Source organism: Mizuhopecten yessoensis, unplaced genomic scaffold, assembly GCF_002113885.1.
Source record: "Mizuhopecten yessoensis strain PY_sf001 unplaced genomic scaffold, ASM211388v2 scaffold5877, whole genome shotgun sequence".
NCBI lineage: Eukaryota > Metazoa > Mollusca > Bivalvia > Pectinida > Pectinidae > Mizuhopecten > Mizuhopecten yessoensis.
This window is the reverse complement of record NW_018406268.1, coordinates 1,153,985-1,176,014: the sequence shown is the minus strand read 5'-3', so window position 1 is coordinate 1,176,014 and position 22,030 is coordinate 1,153,985. Positions and strand designations below refer to the sequence as shown.

The 22,030-nt window shown below is 35.3% G+C and overlaps 1 protein-coding gene across 3 annotated transcripts; it reads left to right on the top strand.

Moving 5' to 3' along the window:
* Positions 1-1,328: 1,328 nt before the first annotated feature.
* Positions 1,329-21,786, top strand: LOC110451224 (cytochrome P450 4V2-like). 3 transcript variants are annotated; one of them, XM_021499142.1, is made up of 13 exons: positions 1,329-1,458; positions 7,050-7,226; positions 9,931-10,043; positions 11,383-11,468; positions 12,857-13,047; positions 14,015-14,084; positions 14,614-14,740; positions 15,206-15,418; positions 15,661-15,763; positions 16,216-16,283; positions 16,565-16,631; positions 17,335-17,514; positions 19,976-21,786. In XM_021499142.1, the coding sequence occupies exons 2-13, from the start codon at positions 7,058-7,060 to the stop codon at positions 20,134-20,136; spliced, it is 1,548 nt and encodes a 515-aa protein (XP_021354817.1). In that variant the 5' UTR covers positions 1,329-1,458; positions 7,050-7,057; the 3' UTR covers positions 20,137-21,786. The 3 variants fall into 3 exon arrangements, with proteins under 3 accessions (XP_021354817.1, XP_021354815.1, XP_021354816.1); XM_021499140.1 differs by lacking the exon at positions 9,931-10,043 and adding an exon at positions 8,285-8,397; XM_021499141.1 differs by lacking the exon at positions 9,931-10,043 and adding an exon at positions 8,285-8,397 and having other exon boundaries at positions 7,022-7,226.
* Positions 21,787-22,030: the final 244 nt, after the last annotated feature.

The following is a 22,030-nucleotide window of genomic DNA, read 5'->3' as shown; positions in this document are numbered from 1 at the left end:
ACAAATAATTAATATAAATTTGATCTGTTTTCTATTTGCCACTTCCAATGTCAAATATGAAAACCTTGGAACTGTTGCTCAACTGACAACAAATTTGAAAGCGTTAAATCTGGATATTTTAGCAACTTGGGCTAAACTTACAAAACATATTTGTCTTTGTGGAATGTTTAAATTGGAAATCTTGCTTAAATGATGTATCTGAACTAAGAAATAAGAGAAAAACTAATACAATTATAATTTTATACAGATACAGAATCAAATTTATGCTTTTTAGCTCACCTGGCCGGAAGGGCCAAGTGAGCTTATGCCGTGGCGTGGCATCCGTCGTCCATCTGTCTTCCGGCATCAATATTATACTTTAAAGAATTTCTTCCGAATAACCAAAATGCCCAGGGTGATGATATTCGGCAAGTAGTATGCTGGCATGAAGGGCTACCAAGTTTGTTCAAATATGTTTAAACCTTTAATCAACTTCTGAAGAATAACCGAAAGTCCTAGGATGATGCATTTTGACCAGTAACATGCTTAAATGAAGGGCTACCAAGTTTGTTCAAATGAATGAGTTTGACATATATTTAAAGTCACAGGGGTCAAATATGTTTAAAACCTTCAGACGACTTTTTCTGAATAACAAAGGCCTAGGATAATGATAATAGACCATTAACATGCTGGAATGAAGGGCAACCAAGTTTGTTCAAATGAATGACCTTGACATATATTCAAGGTCACATGGGTCAAATATGTTTAAAACCTTTAAACAATTTTGCGATAAGCAAAAGGCCAAGGGTGGTGATATTTTGCCAATAACATGATGGGATGAAGGACTACCAAGTTTGTTTAAATGAATGACCTACGCCAATATGCAAGGTCACAGTGGTCAATATATGTTTAAATCTTTAAATGACTCGTTCTGTATAACCAAACGGTCCAGGGTGAATGATATTTTACCAGAAGCATTCTGGGTTGGAAGACAATAAACTCTGTTCAACTTAATGTCCTTATTCGACATTCTAGGTCACAGGCGTCATATGTTTAAATCATTTAATAGGTTCTTATGAATCAAACACTGATATTCTGCCTGTAGCTGTATTTTAGTTCACTTTAAGATTACAAGTATGAGATTAATACCAGGTGAGCGATTCAGGCCCATTGGGCCACTTGTTTAGATTTTTAGCATAAATCAATACTCAGTAAGTAAATGTCTACCTGGTGATTTCATATTTCTCCTGTGAAAATAATACATGTTAACAGCCCTTCCTTCATTACTGACACCGTGACAAGGTGCATGTTGGCGGTTACTGTAGATTGTCAATTGTCAATATCCTGTAGGTGTCTGTGCAGGTCAATAGTGCGTAGCCACACTCCCACAAACTTTGTCGTATTCAGGAAATACCTAGTGATCAGTTTGAAACCTAAGTACATGTTTTCAGTATTCAATCAGGAGGGCGATTCATAAAGGTATGTATCAATTAATTACTTAAGCACCTTTTTCTTTTGAAAGAAAGAAAAACACATAATATCATGCGATTCCTGTGTCAGGCAGTGGAAATGCCCGAGTCTAATTTTTGTCAGACTTAATTATAGTTAAAGGATATTGACTCATCAGATTTCAGCACTCATTTAACACTTGTTTTGACATAATATCACACATATCCAATTAGGTTCATAAATAATGATGATTTAGACATTTTACCAAACTTTAGCAAAATATGTCAAAAATCAAGACATCACTTGCTTCTGAAAAAAAAATATGGGGGGGGGGATTATTAAAAGACTTATTTTGTACCTTCACCTTTCATCACACAGTTGACATAGAAATTCTGTCCTTTCAGTTAGTTTAATAGTTTCAGAATATTTTTTGTTGCACAAGTGTTGCATGCATGATTACCTTGTAATATACAAAAAAAACCTGCAACTTCCATATGATTCAGATCTACATTTCGGGCCCTAGTTAGCTACCTTAATTAAAATTTGACCTATTGATAGCCAGTTAGAGTATTCCAAAAAAATATCAAAATTAAATTGTCATGTAGCCAAAATTTCATTCATAACGTCACAAAAAGGACAGTCTACATGATGCCATCGACTTAAAGATAGTATGATTGGAAATTGAATAAAGGTCATTTTTAAAATTCCATTAACTTCTCTCCACTTGTATCTACCATACAATCAAATAGCTATCATTGTGCCTTCAATTTTTTTTTCAAAATTATTATCTGAGAATTATCTGAATAAAAAAAAGAAATGACAACTTTTTTTATTTATTTTTTAATGTACATGTAAAAAAAAATCAATCTGACAACAAAGCGTCAAGTGCCTATGCCTGACTAGGCAGTAAACACAAGCGGTCTGGGCGAGATGAAACGGTTTCCAAAGGGGCCCCCAGAGAGGGGCGTCAGGCAACTGCAATATCTTACCGCACTATGAAACCAAGTAAATGTAATATGATTTCTAAGTCCGTATTAAAACTTATTGAACAGTAGTTATTCATCATCAGAAGTTAATTGCACACTTGCCAATATTCAGAATTTAAATTTATTTAGCTTTAAACATATTTGTTGCAAATAAAATTGAACAAGGGATGGGGTACACGTTTTTAGGTCACCTGATCATGAGCTTTGCTCAAGTGACCTATTCTAATCGCTTTCCGTCCGTCGTCGACCGTCGTGCGTAAACTTTTTACATTTTCAACTTCTCAAGAACCAGTGAATGGATTCTTTTCAAACTTGGTCATAATCATCCTTGGTAGATGAGGCTACAAAATTGTAAAATTGGGATTCCTACCCCAACCCCTGGGGCCAGGGTGGGGCCCCAAAAGGAAAATTAACCAATATTTCAAAAATCTTCTTCTCCAGACTCAGAGGTACTACATTCAATTTCAGTTTATAAAAAGAAAGATCATCAGGGGCTTTATTTAAATTGTAAATTTCAGGACCCCCGGGCTATCCGTTCTCCCTTGGGGAGGGGGTAAAGTTTACTACAGTTTATATAGGGAAATAACACTTTTGGGTATATTTTGACAACTTTCTGTAGGAAATTATTTTTACTTGGTGAGAATTATCCTTGGAGGTAGATGGTTCCAAATTGTAAAATTGAGATTCCTACCCCCAACCCTAGGGGCCAGGGCGGGGCCCCAAAGGGAATTAACCAATATTTCAAAAATCTTCTTCTCCAGACTGAGAGGTACTACATTCAATTTCAGTGCATAAAAATAAAGATAATCAAGGGCTTTATTTAAATTGTAAATTTAGAATTAGAATTCCCGCCCATTCCCAGGGGCTAGGGCGGGGCCCCAAAGGGAACATTTACCAATATTTTCAAATTCTTATCCTTTGATGACATGACAAGTGTTGTATTTCACTAAGTTTACATGCTGATTTCCACATCACATCTAAACAATAAAATAAAGCTACCAGTACCTATGATATAACTCAGGTGACCGCTAAGGCCATTGGGCCTCTTGTTACAATTTAGCACAGCCTTCTCCCGTCATACATTTACAATTAAATGTCAACAATGATAATAGGTATAAACATAAAGTATATATATATATAAATATATATTGAATTTAGTACCGGAATGTGACATCTGTACGGGGCTTAACACCTTTCTTCAACCATGGGACAAACCTTTCTGTGAAAAGGAATATTCACGAGACGAATATCCCTTTTCAAATGTTTTCATAAAGTGCATATTTGCAATGACAAACTACACGCGTATAAAAAAGAGAAACGTTTGTGATTTTTTTTATTACATTGTACAACTCAATATCTTTGGCCAATTTTTTTTTCTATACCATGCATACAAAAATTATGTATACTCTCTTTCCCACTTTCACTGTCTCCATACGCTAACACTTAGTAAGTCATATTAGCCATCACACACACTAAACTGTATGGCAAAACCACTACGTGTACATGTAGAATATGTGTCAGATATGGGACGTGTTGAGCTACTTGATAATTATATTTTTTCAATACTTTTCATAGATTAAAGCATTCTTGTCCATGGACCTTTTTTTATGTTGAGCCAACTTTTCTTTAATCATTTCATTTTTGTCCGAAACAGAGACCGTAGTTATCGGCAGCACGCGTCATATTTACAACGTAAACATTCAATACGTATTCCGATTCTATCTGAAGTCGAAAAAATAATTCTTTATAGAGAAAAGGTTGTTACATGATCATACATTCTAAGTCAACAACATATGAAAACAGGAACTGTTGAAATATTACGATTTAAAAAAAAAAATGTTACGCGATCCTATTTACTAGAAGTAGGTTCTCCTTCCTCAGTTAAGCTGCGATAATGTAGTTTTCTGACGACGAGAGATTTTTTTATATATATTGCGTCGTTGCGCCAGAGGAAGCCGGGTATTCATATGAGTACTAATTTAAATCTTGTATGTAAAAACAAACAAAAAATCGTTTAATTCAGCAATATAATTAAATCATACCATTTTACTGAACCCGGTATAACGTAATATTATAAATTATGTAAATCTAAAAGCGCACGTATCTCATTTGACCCCGATCACGAGTATCACAACAGTTAACCCTTGGAGGGCCTCGTGACAAAATCAAGCTAACCAGTCACTTATCCTTTCCTTTCGCATAAACCACTGTATAATTATAGAAACACAAAGTAAACTCTCTCCGACACATGCCCATTGACATATTAAACTTAGTTCATCTGTGTTTAAACTCAGACAAAGATACTAGCGAGGTTAATAGTTTTAGATATTTATTCATAACATAAACAGCGCTAGCATTTCTGTCGATTCCATTTCAGCTTAACCGGCTACCGGAAGAATACATGCACCGTACTAACTGCTAGGGCTGTTATTTTCTCCTTTGAATACTTCCCACCTGTAATAATGATTCCTTAACGTACTCCTTGCGCTATCTTTTGACCATTTGGCAACTTTGTAGCTGACACGGTACAACACTTTTCTTTGGCTTACTTCAGAGACTAAAGTTAATTTAGGTCTATGCTTACTTCAAACGGCCAGTCATTTTGTTTACAAAAATATGGTGTGCAATGCGCATGCGCTAGTAGAGGGGAAAATCCCTGAACAAAACGTTGGTCAGACAGGTAGAAATACTGATGATTATCTTAGATTTAATCATTTTTATGAATCTATTTCAGCCAAATCCGATCGTTATTTTCCATAAGGAGTCTCACTTGATATGTTTATGTAGTATTTGAAAAAAAAAGACAAAAAAATGGTAACTTCAGCTTGATGCCCCTTTAATTTAACCCCAGAAAAAATGAAAATGTGTAATTTTTTCTAAATAATATATGCTTGAAAACTTTCATTCAGTCAAACTTTTGTCCTTTAGTAAAAGCTATGTTCATCCGGTGTTCATTTTGCTCCTCAAATTAATTAAAGATTACAATGCTTATGTTATTTACAAATGCTTGTTAGTAATGATGAATTTACCCTCATTGTGGAAGGCAAAACAAAAGGCAAAAGTAGGCAGAAGCCTACTATTCCTGACGGACTGAACAGATTGTCATCACTTTCGATCATAAACATCATTGGGCAAAACCATCGTAATTTGTTTAAATAAAGGTGGTGCAACTTATATATTTGGGGCCAAAAGGATGGTGAATAAAATGGACACAGAATAAGGCAATATTAAGCAATAATTCTTAAGACAATGATAAAGATCTTCACTAAATAACCACATACATAGGTATGAAGAGATGATAACATCCATGCTATCAGGGTGCATGTCCCTATCTTCTGCGATTTTGTTCCAAGGCTATATTTTGGAATTAGCTGAGAAAACATCTAAAACTTCCTGGTATGCCCATCCAAGCTGAGACTTGATAAGTGACCTACTCATTTCTTCTCAATGATGATTGTAGATCATCCATGCTACCAGGATTGGCTCTTGGGTATTGTCCCACCTTTGGGCACTTAATCCCTATGTCGTAGAAATGTTTGAGAACCCCACCCCAAAGTTAACCTATATAAATCTATGTAATGATTTGGTATGGATTGACTATGACACTTGTGATACAATTTTCCATGGGCCCTGATGATCCTTGCTGGGTCTTAATTTGGGCCATGACTTAAATTACAAGGTAGAAACAATTGAGATCTCCTTCCTGTAACAACATAAGTGCTGGCTGAACATGAAGGGACAAACACAGTCATGCAACCAGGATTAGCCAGAAGTCTAATCCTACCATGGTTACTTATAGTCCAATTACATTTAAGGGTCATGCATACATGTATATAATATCACGGACTTAGATAACAGGCCCTCTAATCTAATTCCGTGATAATATATACCAACAAAATTATTGAGATTCCAACCCAATTACTACATACATATAAATATTGCAACAAGAAATTGCTATAAACATAGTTAGTCTTTGGGGTCTTCAATTAATAGTCTATTGTTGTACAAAGGAATGATGTTCATTTTTAACTGGCAGATAATTGATATATAAGAGGGCTCATTTTAACTGTGGGGTATTTTCACATATTAAAAAGTATTTAAAACCATACTCATCCTAACCACAGATTATATTTCAAACAAATCTGCTATACAGCATCGTATTGTAACACAACCTTTGAAGATACAGTTACATATAAGGAAATACAGACCCACTTAGCCTTTTGTTTGCATTTCCATGCCACAGATTTCATGTTTTAAGGAATGAAAGAAACAAAATGTTAAAATGACCAATGGGAAAACAGAAAAGTCAACAAATGGCTCACATCATGTGGTGTGTAATTAAAAATATTATTTTCAGTCACACGGACTTGGATAATCTAATCTAATTCCCGCCAATGTCTACAGACTTGAACAAATCTTGTATGCTCATGATCACGTGTGACGGTGACGCTATATTACTGTAAACAATCATATTTTTGGAAATAAGAAAATACAGTAACGTAGTTAACAATTTTGTGTTTCATGTCATATTTTATACTTCGATGAAATTTTTATACGTTTTCATGATGTCACTTATGGGGCCAGCGCTTCACACATCATGTGACAAGATCACATGACTTGATTTCGTTTTTACAGTAGACAAGATGGCGGCCGTGTTACTAATACTAGTGCTCGCAGCCACACTTGTTGCTGTGTTTGGTGTGTCCTGGTACCTAAAGAATAAGAGGACACATCCAGATTTCGACAAAATCCCAGGACCACGACCTATACCCGTGCTAGGGAATGCTCACCAACTCAGTCCTGATGCAAAAAGCAAGTAAACTATTAACAGATGAATGTAACATTCCTGCGTTGTCATACGCATGGCCTCCAGGGGTTACGCTCACGTACCCTCTCTGTACCCCTGTAATATGTCATAGCAAATTTGAAGGCACGATGATAGCTGTTTGATTGGTCTCAGGTAAAAATACCTGATCAATCGCTAGGCTGATACCTGTCCTTTGAAGATCACAAAGGAGCGACACCCGACATCAAAGCCTGTCAACTTTTACCGTTACGTGACCGCGAGATTCTTTTGTTGTACATCAAATGATCCAACTAGTGTTCTTGTCTCATCAACAAGTACGTGGCGCACAATGAGCCTTCGATTTTGCTATGACATATTCCAGTGGTGCAGAGAGCGTACTAGCTGCGATAATGTAGCTTTCTGACGGCGAGAGATTTTTTATACCATTTCATAAAAAAATAAAGTATATGATCATTAAAATAATATCAGCGATGAAATTATATTTACCAATTTCATTTAACCGGATGCATTTTGTTTTGTATTGAATCTTATAATATTGAATGTGGTGTTTTCAGAATTAAATAGATTGCGGTTTTATAATTAAACTTGAGATAAATACTGGTGTTATCAGCTAAAACTATGACATTAAAAACGTTGACATTTTACATATCAGCAAAACAGAACATCATGGATTTGAGATCTGTCAGGTTAAGAAAAAATGCTCTCAGAATTAAAAACCTTTAATTTGCAGCATTAATTTTGAAAATATATAGTTTTTCCATACTTATAATTTAGAAGATCAGCATGATCTCTACAGAACACGAACATGCAGCAGTTTAGATGGACATTGATAAGAGTATTACTTAGAGTTAGACTATGTTGAGATTAATTAATGAGGTTTGAAAATATGTATGCCTCTTTGTGAACATATATAATTATTTATGACATTCTTCATTCACTAGTATAAAAGCAATGCTCACCGAAATGTTAAAGCTGTAGGGTAAAATATAAAGATCAAGTTTTATTTCACAGGATAAAATATCACTTTCATTTTGAATATTTCACCTATTATGTTTTCCTGCAGAATTTTATTCCCAATTACTTGAGTATAGCCGTGAATGGGCAAAGGTTGGAATATTCAGGATATGGCTTGGCAATAAACAAATTGTAGCAGTTTATAGAGCTGAGTACATTGAGGTAAACATGTGTCTGAATGCATAACTAGCTAGAATTTAGCTTTGTGCTGTAATTTTGTGTTGTGACTTTGTGCTGTGGCTTTGTGCTGTAGTTTTGTGTTGTGGCTTTGTGCTGTAGTTTTGTGTTGTGGCTTTGTGCTGTAGTTTTGTGTTGTGGCTTTGTGCTGTAGTTTTGTGTTGTGGCTTTGTGCTGTAGTTTTGTGTTGTGGCTTTGTGCTGTAGTTTTGTGTTGTGGCTTTGTGTTGTAGTTTTGTGTTGTGGCTTTGTGCTGTAGTTTTGTGTTGTGGCTTTGTGCTGTAGTTTTGTGTTGTGGCTTTGTGCTGTAGTTTTGTGTTGTGGCTTTGTGCTGTAGTTTGTGTTGTGGCTTTGTGCTTTATTGTGCTGTAGCTTTAATTTGTGCTGTCAAGCTTTGTACTATAGTTTTGCATTATAATTATCTTTGTTCTGTAGTTCTGCGCTGTAGATTTGTGCTGTATTTTTTTGCTTTAGCTTTGTACTTTGTTGTGCTGTAGCTCTTTTATGTAGTTTTGGTCAACTGGATCTATTGTCTCACTTGATCTTCCAACTTTTTTTTCTGCTTTTGTGTTTTGAGGGAAAAAGTAAAATCATCTTGATTCAGAATAAGCCAACACAAAGCAAAAGCAATGCACAAAAGTGCACAGAGTTTTTTTTTGTATATATTAAGTGAATAACCCCTAAAATAATCCTGGTTATTTCTTATGTTTGAATTTAACAGACAGACAACACTTTTATGGGCAGTAGTTCCAGAATATAATATTTATTCATTTCTGATAAAACAAAACACATTGTGCTTTAGTTCCATCCATGAGCAACTTAACCATTTGGAAGGTAGAATGAAAATGGTGCGTGAAACATTTGAGCTATACATTACGAAATCATCACTTTGTTGCTGTACATCTTTTTTTTAGCTTATACGAAAATGACCCAAAAAAAGTCATTGGGGAAATAACTAAAGTTTTGTTATAAATGAACTTTCAAATTAAAGTTACATTTTTGACAGTGAGACCTCACTCTAGTATAGCTGGCCATTTATATTAAAAGCATATGTATGCCTGGAAATAGTTGATGATATATACCATCCAAAAATAATTGTACAGACCTATAATCGTGTGGATAATATTTGGTTTCAGAAAATTTTCAAACCCTTTTTTCTTTTCTTGCTGAATTTTTTAAATTCATATGTTAAGATTGTATAGGCATTATTTTTACATTCTTTGTTAAATACATATCATCAATTGATAACCAGGCATATTTAACCCTTTCACCCTTATGTAACTTTTGTAGACTCTACCATGCATTGATCTGGATGGGTCCATTATGGTCTATAGTGGTGGAAGGGTCAAGTTGCACCGAGCACGTTTCTATGAACCACTTCCACTGATATCCAATACTTATCATGAAGAAAACAAATGAAGCAAGAATGAACTACTTGAAGCTTTTTAGCTGCACAAGAAGCATGAATTAAGAAATGTGAATGAATCAACAAATGTTGGCAATATATTTCTGTTGATAGGGTTTTATAACCAGCTGGTTGGGTACTGTAATGAATATGCTGATTCGGGTATATTTAAACTGTTGCTGTGCTGCCAGCCTTGTGTATGTATCTACAGGGCCGATTTAGTGGAGGTAACATCATGTAAAATATGCCTACATTATAATACATTACTAAAACACTATGTTTCTGAAGTTTGGTGCTTTCGTATAGCTTATGAATGAGGAGTTTGCATGTTGAATGCGTAAATAACTTGTGTCTATACACATCACTTCAGCAGATATCCCATTGGCATCAAGAACAAAACATTAAATCATTAGTAAGATTATTTCCTGCAGCTAAATATAGGTCAATATATTCTTCAGGAGGATTACCTCTCGGCCATATACAATCCTGTATTTCCTGTATGCACCATATTATTCATGTGCTTGTGTTGCTTGACTAATAATTTCTTACCAAGTTTGCAAACAATCTACCATGTATTTTCAATTCTTCATGTATTTTATGCATGTTTCATTTTTATGTTTTAATTCTTTCACATTCATCAATACTTGATTACTATACATGGCTGTAAGCCTGTAGGAATGGGAGATTTGGGGGCAGTGCCCGCATTCCCCAACCTTCCCCTGGATATCTTTTGCTGACTGACTGACCGTTTTTATTATGGCCCTGTTATACTTAAAATTCTACAGTACCACGGTAAGGCGCCCCTCCCCCCCCTCACTTAGGACTTCACCACTTGACCTCAGTTTCAATTTGCCCCCAACTCCCCCATCCCAAATTGATTGGGCCAGGCTATGTCTGTGCATGTATATCGATAAATTATATTAAATATCAGATTGGCCTAACAGAAAACTCAGAAATATTCATTAGACTAAAAATATTTATTGTCTAAATGGAAAACACCTTTGTCTTTTTTTATATTAATATGTCAGTCAGGCCACAGACATCCCATAAAAATTGTGATGTCTCTGTATATATCTGTTCTGTATCCTTTTTGTTTTGTACCTGTCAGACGCTTCAATGTATATTAGTTTGTAGATTGCTGTCTGAGTGTATATAGTATTCATGCTGTCTTAAAAAAGGAACAGGTTGCTCTTATAAGTTACCTGATTTTGTTTATTGCACTGTTAAATAACATATCACTGCAGTGCCTTATATAAAAATAACAGTACAGAGTATTGGTATTACATTTTATACTTGCTGATTTCAAGATAAGCCAAAACCTGATTTGTTTAATAATGGTTTATGCATCAATTTATCAAACATGTTCAAGATAGGTAATTTCAACTGTTTTTCGTTCTTTGATAGTATAGAAAAGCTGTATAACTGTTTAACGTTTAACATTTAACTTCCATTATTTTAAATTCTTTGACAGTAAATAAAAGCTTTATAGATCTTCACATTCAGCTTTAATTTCTTAAACTGTAAATAAGTAGAACTTATGGTACAAAAACTACCCTTCCTGTGCAGCCGCTCCTGAACAGCAGTAAGCACATGGACAAGGCTGACGAGTACCGATTTCTTCATCCCTGGCTCGGCACAGGGCTGCTTACAAGGTACTACATGAAATTCTCAGCTCTTTACATAAGATACCCTGTTCCCCTCAAGGTGCTAGATTACATTACTGCTTGGCCATTCAAGAGGTACAAAATATGCAGTTTCTCATCAGGTACTACGTGTATTTAAAAACAGACATTTCATTTTCACAATCGAGATTATGGAATAGTTAATATTACATTTCATTAGTTAACTTTTGATCGATAAATGTGATGGTGCAGCTCTCCAGTAAATTACTTCTGCAGAACTTTGATGCCCAGAATTTGTTAAGTTAAATTAACTTTTGATTAAAATCCAGAAAATTATAAAACTTAAAACAACTTCTTATACAGATCAATGAGGCCTAGAGTCATCATATGTGGCCTGTAGTTTGCTTGGATAGCCAGCTTACAGTTTAGATTGAGGGAATGTCACCTTGACGTTTCCAAGGTTACTAAGGGAACAATCGTGCTTAAACTTAAAACGATATCTAGTTCAAAACTCTGGAGCATAATATAGTCAAGATATTTGGTCATAGAATACTGGGATTTAGTACCCTCAATCATTTTGTATAAATGAATGTATCAACACCACTTAAAACAACTTCTAATAGCAAACCATAAGGCATAGAGTAATGGAATTTTCATCTACCAGTAGTTTTGTTAAGTTGAAGGATTATCAAATTAATTGGAAGGAAATACCTTGATTAGATCATGTATGCTGCTGAACCATGAGGCCTTTAGTCATATTTGGCCTATAGTTTGCTTGGGTACATAGTTTGTTTAAGGTAAAGGGTTATCAATTTAGTTTTAATGAGTAAAGCACTTTCAAGGTCACATCACAGGTAAAATATGTGTTGAAAACTTGATCAGTAAGGTTACAGATTTATCACCTAGTGATGATGTCAGTAATGATGAGACTAGCCTTCACAATCTCTTAGACTCTTGGCAAATTCCATGATTGCTTTTACCTGAAAGAAGATTAAAAATGCAACATCATCCATGGATGTTTCAAGATGAAGATTTGAGAATGTTTATATTAACTAACAGTTAAAAGTTTCTACAAAACAAAACAAAATCAGATTCCTTTTTGGCTTTTCAATTTATTGTTTATTTCAATGTTTTGAAATTTTTATAGCATACAACAAAAACATTTAACGTTAAGTAATAAGGACTTTAGAAAACCCTGTCTCTTTAGATAACAGTAATTGATCATTTAATTATGAAATTTGTCAATCTAGCATTACACACAATTTTTGAGTCTAATTATTATTGTTCATTCTCATAAATTGGTGTTGATGATGCAACACTTTTTGACTAATTGCTAATTTACCTGTTGTGATCGTGTTATCATGAACTGTTGTGTGTTACGAATGGTCTTTAACGACATGTCTGGTACCTACCTACAGTACTGGGAACAAGTGGAGAATCAGGAGGAAGTTGCTGACTCCCACCTTCCATTTCAAGATTCTTCATGATTTCATTGGAGTGTTCAATGATCAGGCAGATGTGATGGTGAAGAAACTGCAGAAGGTCGCTGATAAAGGACCCTTCAATGTGTTTCCCTACATCACTCTGTGTGCTCTGGACATCATCTGTGGTAAGTTTGGAGTGATGAATGTGTTCCTCAGTTGTTGTCGTAGGTTCTGGAGTTCCATGATTAAAATATATTCAAAGTAGGATTATAATAACAACATACTCAAGCGTCACAAATTAAGTGGGTTTTTTTAATTCATTTGGTTCGTTCTAACTGATGTCCATTCACGGTAGTCTAGTGGTATGACGCCGGGCTCGTGACCGAAGGGTTGCGGGTTTGACTCAAGGCACGGCACTGTGTTGTATCTTTGAGCAAGATACTTACTCCGCTTGTTCCAGTCTACTCAGCTGAAATGAGTACGTGGTTGGGCAGTGCTAGAATTGTTGAATGCTAGCTGTGAGTGCTGAAATGGCAACATTGGCTGTATGCTCCCCAGGGAGTTGAGAAAGATATTGGCTGGTTGCAAAGGCTCTATAACCACGAATAATAATTTGGGAACCTCTTTGAGACGACCTACAAACTAGGTTGTGATGAAGCTGTATATAAGAACCTCAAATAATTATTTTATTATTGAAAGTGTCACAGGACTGGGCCAAATGACCAGCTAGCTTCATTGGTTAGAGCATCTGTTCAGGATTCAGAGGTCCTGGGTTTGAATCCGTATCTTGCCTTGTTCCTTTTTTCCTCCTGTTACAATGTTGCGTGTGACCAACCCTTGTTTCAAGTAGTGCGTGTATGCATGGAAAGGGGATACCTGAATCTGTGTTGTAAATAGTGTTGTCTTCTGCAGCGAAGACTTACAAAAAAGGAGGGAGGTTTTAGTGTGACTGAGCCAGGTGACTATCAGTGACCAAGTAGGTTGAGGTTCGAATGCCAGTCTAGCTCCATTGTATTTTTCCGATCATAGGGTTGTATTATTTTGAGTACATATAGAATGTGTTCTGTCACTAATGGTTACAAAATAAGCATGACTTGCTGATCTGTAATGTAGTTTGTTAAAAGTCATTTTTGTGGTATGGTTTGTTTGTAGAGACTGCCATGGGTCGACATGTGAACGCACAAGGGAACAGTGACTCTGATTATGTACAAGCCATCAACAAGTAAGGCTATTTCTCAGTAAAATTGCAGGCTTCAACATTTTTGAGCTAGCAGCAAAGTTTGTGTGTGTACTAATCGTTCATATACATTTCCCAAGACAATTTACATGCATTTAGTCTGGAGCAACATCTTTTAGTTACCTACAAAGACAGTATAACAATATATACTTCCATCACAATTAAAGTGTTTAAACATTTAATCATTTTGTGCAGCTGTGATTGGCTACAACAGTATCACTTGGTTTGGACACATTTCATACTTTGGATATGTTCAGTATTTGTAAAAAGAATATATCATCATTAGGTAATGCACTATCCACTTTGATGATCCCAGACTTCTCAAACTTTTATGAAATACAAGTAAGGCTAACTTAAAAAGGTTGAATAAAAACTGTGGACAGTGCTATATATATACATATACCTACGGCAATGTTTGCTTCTGTTTAATTGAGTCTTTCGGAATATATAATGAAACACGTACCTATATCTAGGATAGAAGATACAAGTATGTAATATATGTTACTTTCTCCAGGATCACAGTCCATATACTGCTTCGAATGCGTCGCCCCTGGTACTGGCCTGATTTCCTTTTCTATCTCCTTGGACCTGGCAGAGAGCATGACCGCTGCCTTAAAACCCTCCACTCATTCACATCAAAGGTACTTTGATTTGACTACTGGAGTACTGCCACCTTTTACATTATTGGAACTTTTAGATTTATTGCTGTAAAAGTTGCTTACTTCTCAAAATGGCCTATTTACAAAATTCAAGAACATGTGCATGTATATAAAGCAATTTTTGCATGTTTTCTACTGCAAATTCCCACACTTTGCATAGAGACTTTTTTATACTGTAATGAAAGTTTTTAATAATCACCTTTAATGTTTAAAAATGTATCTGATAACATTTTCTGCCAAATATCCATAGAAAAGTATTGTTACTAATTACTAGCTGTCTGGTAGTATGCAAAAAATGTAAATTCTTTAATCATGAAAATAATAAATTATAGCACTTCAGGAAGGCATAGGAAAATTTGAATGTTGAAAACTGTAGCTACTTTCCATGATATTGAGGGTTTAACATATACATTGTTCATGTATCAATCTTCAAGCTACACATTTCAGGTGATTATGGAGCGAAGTGAAGCGTTCAGGCAGAGCAGGTCACAACAGACGACTATTGAAGATATTATGAAGGGTCGAGGTGATGACGAAACAGTTTACCTAGAGAAGGGTAAACGCCTGGCCTTCCTAGACATGCTGCTGTGTGCCTCGGCTGAGGGTCACCACCTCTCCTTCGAGGACATTCGTGAGGAAGTGGACACTTTCATGTTTGAGGTACGATTATCTCCCTTCTGACTAATTTATCGTACTGTTGGGATAAAATTTGGTTCAAATTTCTGTAGAAATGTAATATGACAGACAGCAAATGAGTTCAGCTAATGCATATGTCAGAGGTTTATATTCTCATGCAGTTTAAGGTCCAAGATGAAGAGGTCTCATCAGAAATTGAAAGTTTTGCAGCAGACTTTCACAAGTCAGAGTAACAAATATTACATATTTTTGTCGTTAACTTTTAGGGACATGACACAACTGCTGCAGCCATTACCTTTTGTACCCACCTAATCGGAGATCACCCACATGTACAAGACAAGCTTCACGAGGAGATGGACCAGATCTTTGGTGGGTCTGCTGAACGTTTTATTTATTGTTTTAATTCTGAAATTCTATGTCATTCCATTTAATTAACTCCATATGAGCCAAAACTTTTCTGATCACCGTAACATTTTATGTTAATAACTCCTTTAACTATTTTATACTGCTGTGGTTAATTCACCTTCATAAGAGAAGTAAAAAAAGACAAAAATGTCCTGGTAAACAGTATGTTACTGAAATTTCATGATGTTATCAATATAAGTTGTTTAACACATGAAATGATGCACAATTATGACATCACAAATATAGTCATTCACCTGAAGAGCTTGCCGGGTCAGGTTGAAAGTACTAGTGCCGCCTGTTTAAGGTAAATCGGTAAATTAATGGTTAAATGCAAATCGCATGTAACAAGCATTAGTGTGGTCTATACATAATACTGATGTTATGTCGATGTACCTATTTGGTTACCATGGTTTCAGGAGACAGTGACAGGCCAGCCAACATGAAGGATCTGAAGGAAATGAAGTACTTGGAATGTACAGTAAAAGTAAGCAAGAAATCATTTTCCTAATAATGTTTTGTTAATTTCTTTTACTCTAAATTTGTTACAAGATTCATTTTAGATTCTTTTCATGAGATAACTGGTATGAAGATCTGTTGAGTGCATCCGATAAATAGTCATAGTTTGTAACTGGAACTTCTGTGACTGAATTATTCTGTTCCTTTATCTGTTTGCCAGGCAGCTTTGTGACTGAACTAACCAGTTCATTTGTCCTCTGACAGGAAGCTCTATGAACTAATTTGTGCCGTTATCTTTGTTTGTGACAGGAAGCTCTTCGACTTTTCCCGTCCGTACCGTTCTTTGGCAGGAGTATTACGGAGGATGTCAAATTAGGTAAAAAACAAAAATAAAGAATTTGATAAAACTCAGAATACTATCATAGCAATACTGAAGTGTAATTGTATTATTCTCATGGAAAGAATGTATGAGTCAAACTATTATACATATTGTACCTCATCTATATATTAGCATCTGTGATTGGATGCTATTGAGCACATGTCAGGTTAATAAAACATCATGTTTCCCTCATTTGGAGCCGCTCTAGAAGGATCGTCAAGACTCACCACAAGATGCGGCAATGTGAAAAAGAAGATGTGATGAAATTCAAACCTTTTACAATATACTTTACGTACACATTAGAAAGATGAGATTATGTTTTCTGTGCAAACTTTGTTTGCAAATATGGGGTACGATAAATCTGGCTGACTGATTCATTTTCGTCCAAGGGTGTACGAGCCTGTTTTTTTTCCTAATTTGAAAACCCCTCGGGTGGAATTTCCCTATCCTACACCCCTGGTTATGAAAGAGTCTTATTTCTCTCATTTCCGTGTATGTAAGATAGAACTGTCCAAGGTAAGAAATTTCTATCTTGCACCCCATTTCACACGACATGACATTACAATGGCTCAACAATGACGTGACATCACAAATTTGGAAACCTACACCCCTGGGCATGACAAAGTCTTATACTGCTTCTCAATGTACATCCCAGTTTTAATAATGTAGGATGGCCTTTACTTTGTTGTTTTACTTCCAGGAGATCAGTACACACTAAAGAAGGACACCACAGCTGTAATTGTCCCTGTGGCCCTCCACTTGGATGAGCGTTACTTCCCAGATCCATACAAATTTGACCCGGACCGATTCTTGCCAGAAAATGCCAATCGCCATCCATACAGCTATATCCCATTCTCGGCTGGACCCCGCAACTGTATTGGTCAGTAAATTTGTATTTACCAACTGAAAATGAAAAAAGAATAGATAAGCAACAACACCACTGAATCCGGTACAAAATGTGATACTTGATTTATATCCTATTTGCCGACATGTTTCGGCCAAAGGGAGGCTATCTTCACAGCACAGTTACATGATGTTTGTAACTATGGTACAATGACAGTAAAGATCATGTAACTAGAACAGTAAGAAATAACTGTGATGTCATCAAGTTACTAAGAGTTACAGCCTGAAAGGGTGAAAAGGTTTAGCCATTTTAAGTTTACCTGCCCAAAGGGCTAGTGAGTTTATGCCATGGCGTGGCGTCTGTCATCTGTCTGTCTGTCCGGCATCCGTCCATCGTCCGTCCTTTTCCTTTGAATGACTTATTCTTGTCCTACTGTCAAGGTCACAGGGGTCAAATGTGTAAAATACTTAAAACAACTTCTTCTGAAGAACTGAAAGGAAGTTTGAGAACGAAAATGACCTTGTCCTACTGTCAAGGTCACAGGGGTCAAATGTGTAAAATACTTAAAACGACTTCTTCTGAAGAACTGAAAGGTATAGAACCTTAATATGTGGCTGGTACCTTCTTGGAATAGAGTCTTACAAAGTTTGCGAATGAAAATGACCTCAACCGACTTTCAAGGTCACAGGGGTCAAATATTTCAAACACTTTAAAACAACTTCTGAAGAACTGAAATGTACACAATCTTAATAATTGGCTGGTGACTAGTTTGGATGGAGCCCGACAAAGTTTGAGAATGAAATGAGCTTGACTTACTATCAAGGTCACAAGGGTCAAATATGTCAAACAATTTAAACGACTTCTGATGAAGAACTGTAGGGTATAGAATTATGATATTTTGGCTGGTTACTGTCACAGATGGAGCCCAACAAAGTTTCCTATTGAAAATTACCTCAACCTACTTTCAAGGTCACGGGTCAAATATAGCAAAATCTGCAAACAGCTTCTTTTGAAGAAGTGAAAGGCATGGAGTTGTGATGTGTAAAAGTAGCTTCCTGAGATTGAACCCAACAAAGTTTACAAATAAAAATGACCTTTACCTACTTTATCCTATAGCTTTATCTTAATCTAATTTGATATAGAGTATCCTTGGCCGAACATGATTCAATATTGTAGAAACCATGCCCCAAACCTAATGGGGACAGGAGAATGGGACCCAATAAGGTGAGGGTGTTGCTGAGAGACAGAGCTAATATTTGAAAATATTTGTAGTACAGTATAATAGTATAATATTTATTTAATATTTTGCGATGACTGCTTAAATATCCAGGTGAACAATACAGGCCCTCTGGGCCTCTTGTTGATTAGTGCATAATAGAATAAGTGCTGAAAAAATGTCAGTATGATGCACTAGAAGATTACATTGAAGTATCATAGTGAATGTGAATGTATGTAGTATTACAGTACTGGTATATACAATGCAGGTGATGATCACTAAAGGAACAGAAATAAGGGATAGTAAACATAAGATTAAGGTATCCAAAGTTCTCAGGCAAAACTCTAAGGTTATTGTTCTGTCTCTATAGGAATGGAAATTGTTATGGAAAGAAAATTAAGCATGATTGAATTGTCAGAAGTGTTGTAAATTGGGTGTTAGTTGATAAGCCCGTGAACAGTTCTAGAATGTTAGATAAGGATAACCTACGAAGAAGAAAAGGTCCTCGCATCATCTGTTTGTACCTGTTCAGGTACATCATTATGAAAGGATTTTTTCCTTATCTCATGATGTGAATTGTCATTAATTTCTTTTTGTCCGATTTTATTTGTTCTTTTTGTTTAGAACACTTATACATGAAGAGTTTTTGCTAAAGCTGTAGTGGTGATTTCTGCCAAAGAATTTGTCAAGCCTGAAACCGTTTTTAAACAAAAATGGAGAAAAGAAATATTGGCTTTCTCACTGGCATCAATAAGGTGAAACTGAACTAGGGTCATACTAAGGGGAAACTATAAGTTGTTTATTAGTGCCCTAATGGTGAAAATTAGGGTATTTTCTGTCCTTATTCTGAGCATCAAATATTTCATGATAAGACAATACATCACTTTCTATTCCATAGCCATCAGACCTCCCTCATTTTGACCAAACTTTCCCAATCTCCCTCGAAAATCCCTCATTCAAGTCCAAACTCACACAAACTCAAAATCTACATCCTGTGGTCAAATGATCTCCTAGTTACTGCAGGGTGGGTGTAATGTTCATAACAGGTGTGTCTGAATCAAATGAATGCTTTTTGGAGTTATTTTGATACATAGAAAGGGACAGAGCAATGAAGCATGCACAGTTTCAGTCACTTTTCATATACTTTTTATACACATTTGTATCAAGGTACATGTATTACTGAATTATGATCAGTAGATTTGTTTACTCAAGTGTTTTTCTCTGTAAAAACAAAATTCATATGTTTGGTCAGAAATTATCATGAACAATGTTTATTTCCAGGCCAGAGATTTGCCCTGATGGAGGAAAAGGTGATGTTATCGTCTATGCTGAGAAAATTCGACATCATCTCTACACAGAGGAGGGAGGACCTCAGTCCGATCGGTGAACTCATTCTGCGGCCACAATTCGGTGTGGATGTCAAGCTGAAAAGTCGGAAATAGGAATGTACAGAAAAAATGAATTGGATCTAGTACTAGATGATCCTTATTTCAAACTGCTGATAATTAAGGCTGAGGTTATGGTCCTTTGGAATAAGAATTTTACCGGTGAGGGACAAATAAAAACGAGAAAGTTACGTGGTAATACGTACCCATGTAATTGAAGTTTCTATCTCAAAAACTTTAATGTTGTAACTTAGCTTTAGACCAGCAAACTAAAGCCATCCTTAGAATTAAAACAATAAAACAGAAATTACATAAAATGTGAGCTTTGAAATTACAAATGTTTTCTTGGAATAAAAAAGTAAAAGTTTATACATAAAAAGGAATGACAAATTTTATAACAATTACGAAACAAACTTTTTCAACTAATATTAATTAATCTTGTTGGCATGGATAGAAGCGAGCATAAGGACTTTATATTGGTGAAACAGAAGTCACTGGAGAAAACCCATCTGTGGTTGAGCAGACATGGTTTTCCATGTCTGATCTGGGATTTGAACCTCGGCCATCTTGGTTAAAGGATAGCGCGCTATCCATTGTGACATCCAACTACCCAATAGCTTGCTTGCCTTAATATGTTATTATTCTAATCTCTTATGTGATTTTCCTACCTGATTCCAAGGGAGAAAATGTGTTCTCAATATTAGACAGTGCCAAAGGAATTTTTTGATCCGCCGACATCAAAATCCGAACCTATTTGTACTTAAAAAACTGGTGATATTTCAGTGTTATTTGTCATAATGCTTCAGAACAAGTACATTAAGTTCTCAATTATCAGGAATTTGCTTTGTTCCTACACCAGATAAGCTGATACCTGCAACAGTCATGACCTCAACTGTGTGGCAGGCTTACAACTTTGTATATAATTTGTAAAAAAATCATGACATACTATTATTGTATACAAAATGAAGTTATGTAAATTATCATGAATGTGTGTTTTAATATCAAACGACATTTAACTTGCCAGATTATTTTTTTTATCTTATATAGTTATGGGCATTGCTTGCAGTTATACAACTCAAGTATTATAAATTATAGAAATCCTCCTTATTTGACATGTTTAATGAATATTTCTTTTATTTCTCCCATGACATCATATCATTGGATTGTTAAAATATTTTGAACTATGTTTCAGAAGATATCTAAAGGAATTAGGTAAAAAGAGAAATTAATGGCATTGATTGCAATTACATGTATACAACTTAGGTTTGCCTCTCGCCCAATCAATTTAAAATTGTTTATTTTGGCTTTGTTTGCAAAATTGGTTTTGCAGTATGACATGTACCTGTGACTGATAAGTTGTAACCATTTCATGTAATTACAATAGGCTGCTCGCATGCCAGGATACAACCTTTATATCCAATTTTATATATACCCGGTATATGTAGATGAAAAACCATGACAAACTGCATAAGCCATGCCAACAGGCTAGTTCGCGGTGTAAAGGGTAAACCTCAATTTATTATAATCAAACATGAGCTTTACAATATCCAAGTTTTATCATTATAATCCCAAATCTTTGTTTTCTTAAATTTATTAAAATCAAATATTGGGGTTTTAGCCCTTGATCGTCTTTAATTTATTATTATCCGTTATCTATTACATTGTATATGTTAACCTGTCATTTCTCTTGATTTATATATAATTCAACTCAAGTTTATCATAAAATTTATGTTATTAAAAAGTTATTATAATCATAATTTTAAATTATTCATTAAAATCAAAAAGATTTTAGCCTTCATCCATAATTTATTATAATCAGTTGTTGTCAGGTGCTTGTAAAGTCTATTAGCTATTGATCATAATCATACTTAATAGAACATAAAGTATATGTAAATTGTTAAGGTTTGATATTTTTGTATTGATTGTATTCATGTTATAAATAAATCAATAC

Coding starts and splice junctions, on each gene's coding strand:
- LOC110451224 (XM_021499142.1), top strand. CDS start 7,058: ATGGCGGCCGTGTTACTAATACTAGTGCTCGCAGCCACACTTGTTGCT. Junction 14,741..15,205: donor TCCACTCATTCACATCAAAG/GTACTTTGATTT, acceptor TACACATTTCAG/GTGATTATGGAGCGAAGTGA. Junction 15,419..15,660: donor TGGACACTTTCATGTTTGAG/GTACGATTATCT, acceptor GTTAACTTTTAG/GGACATGACACAACTGCTGC.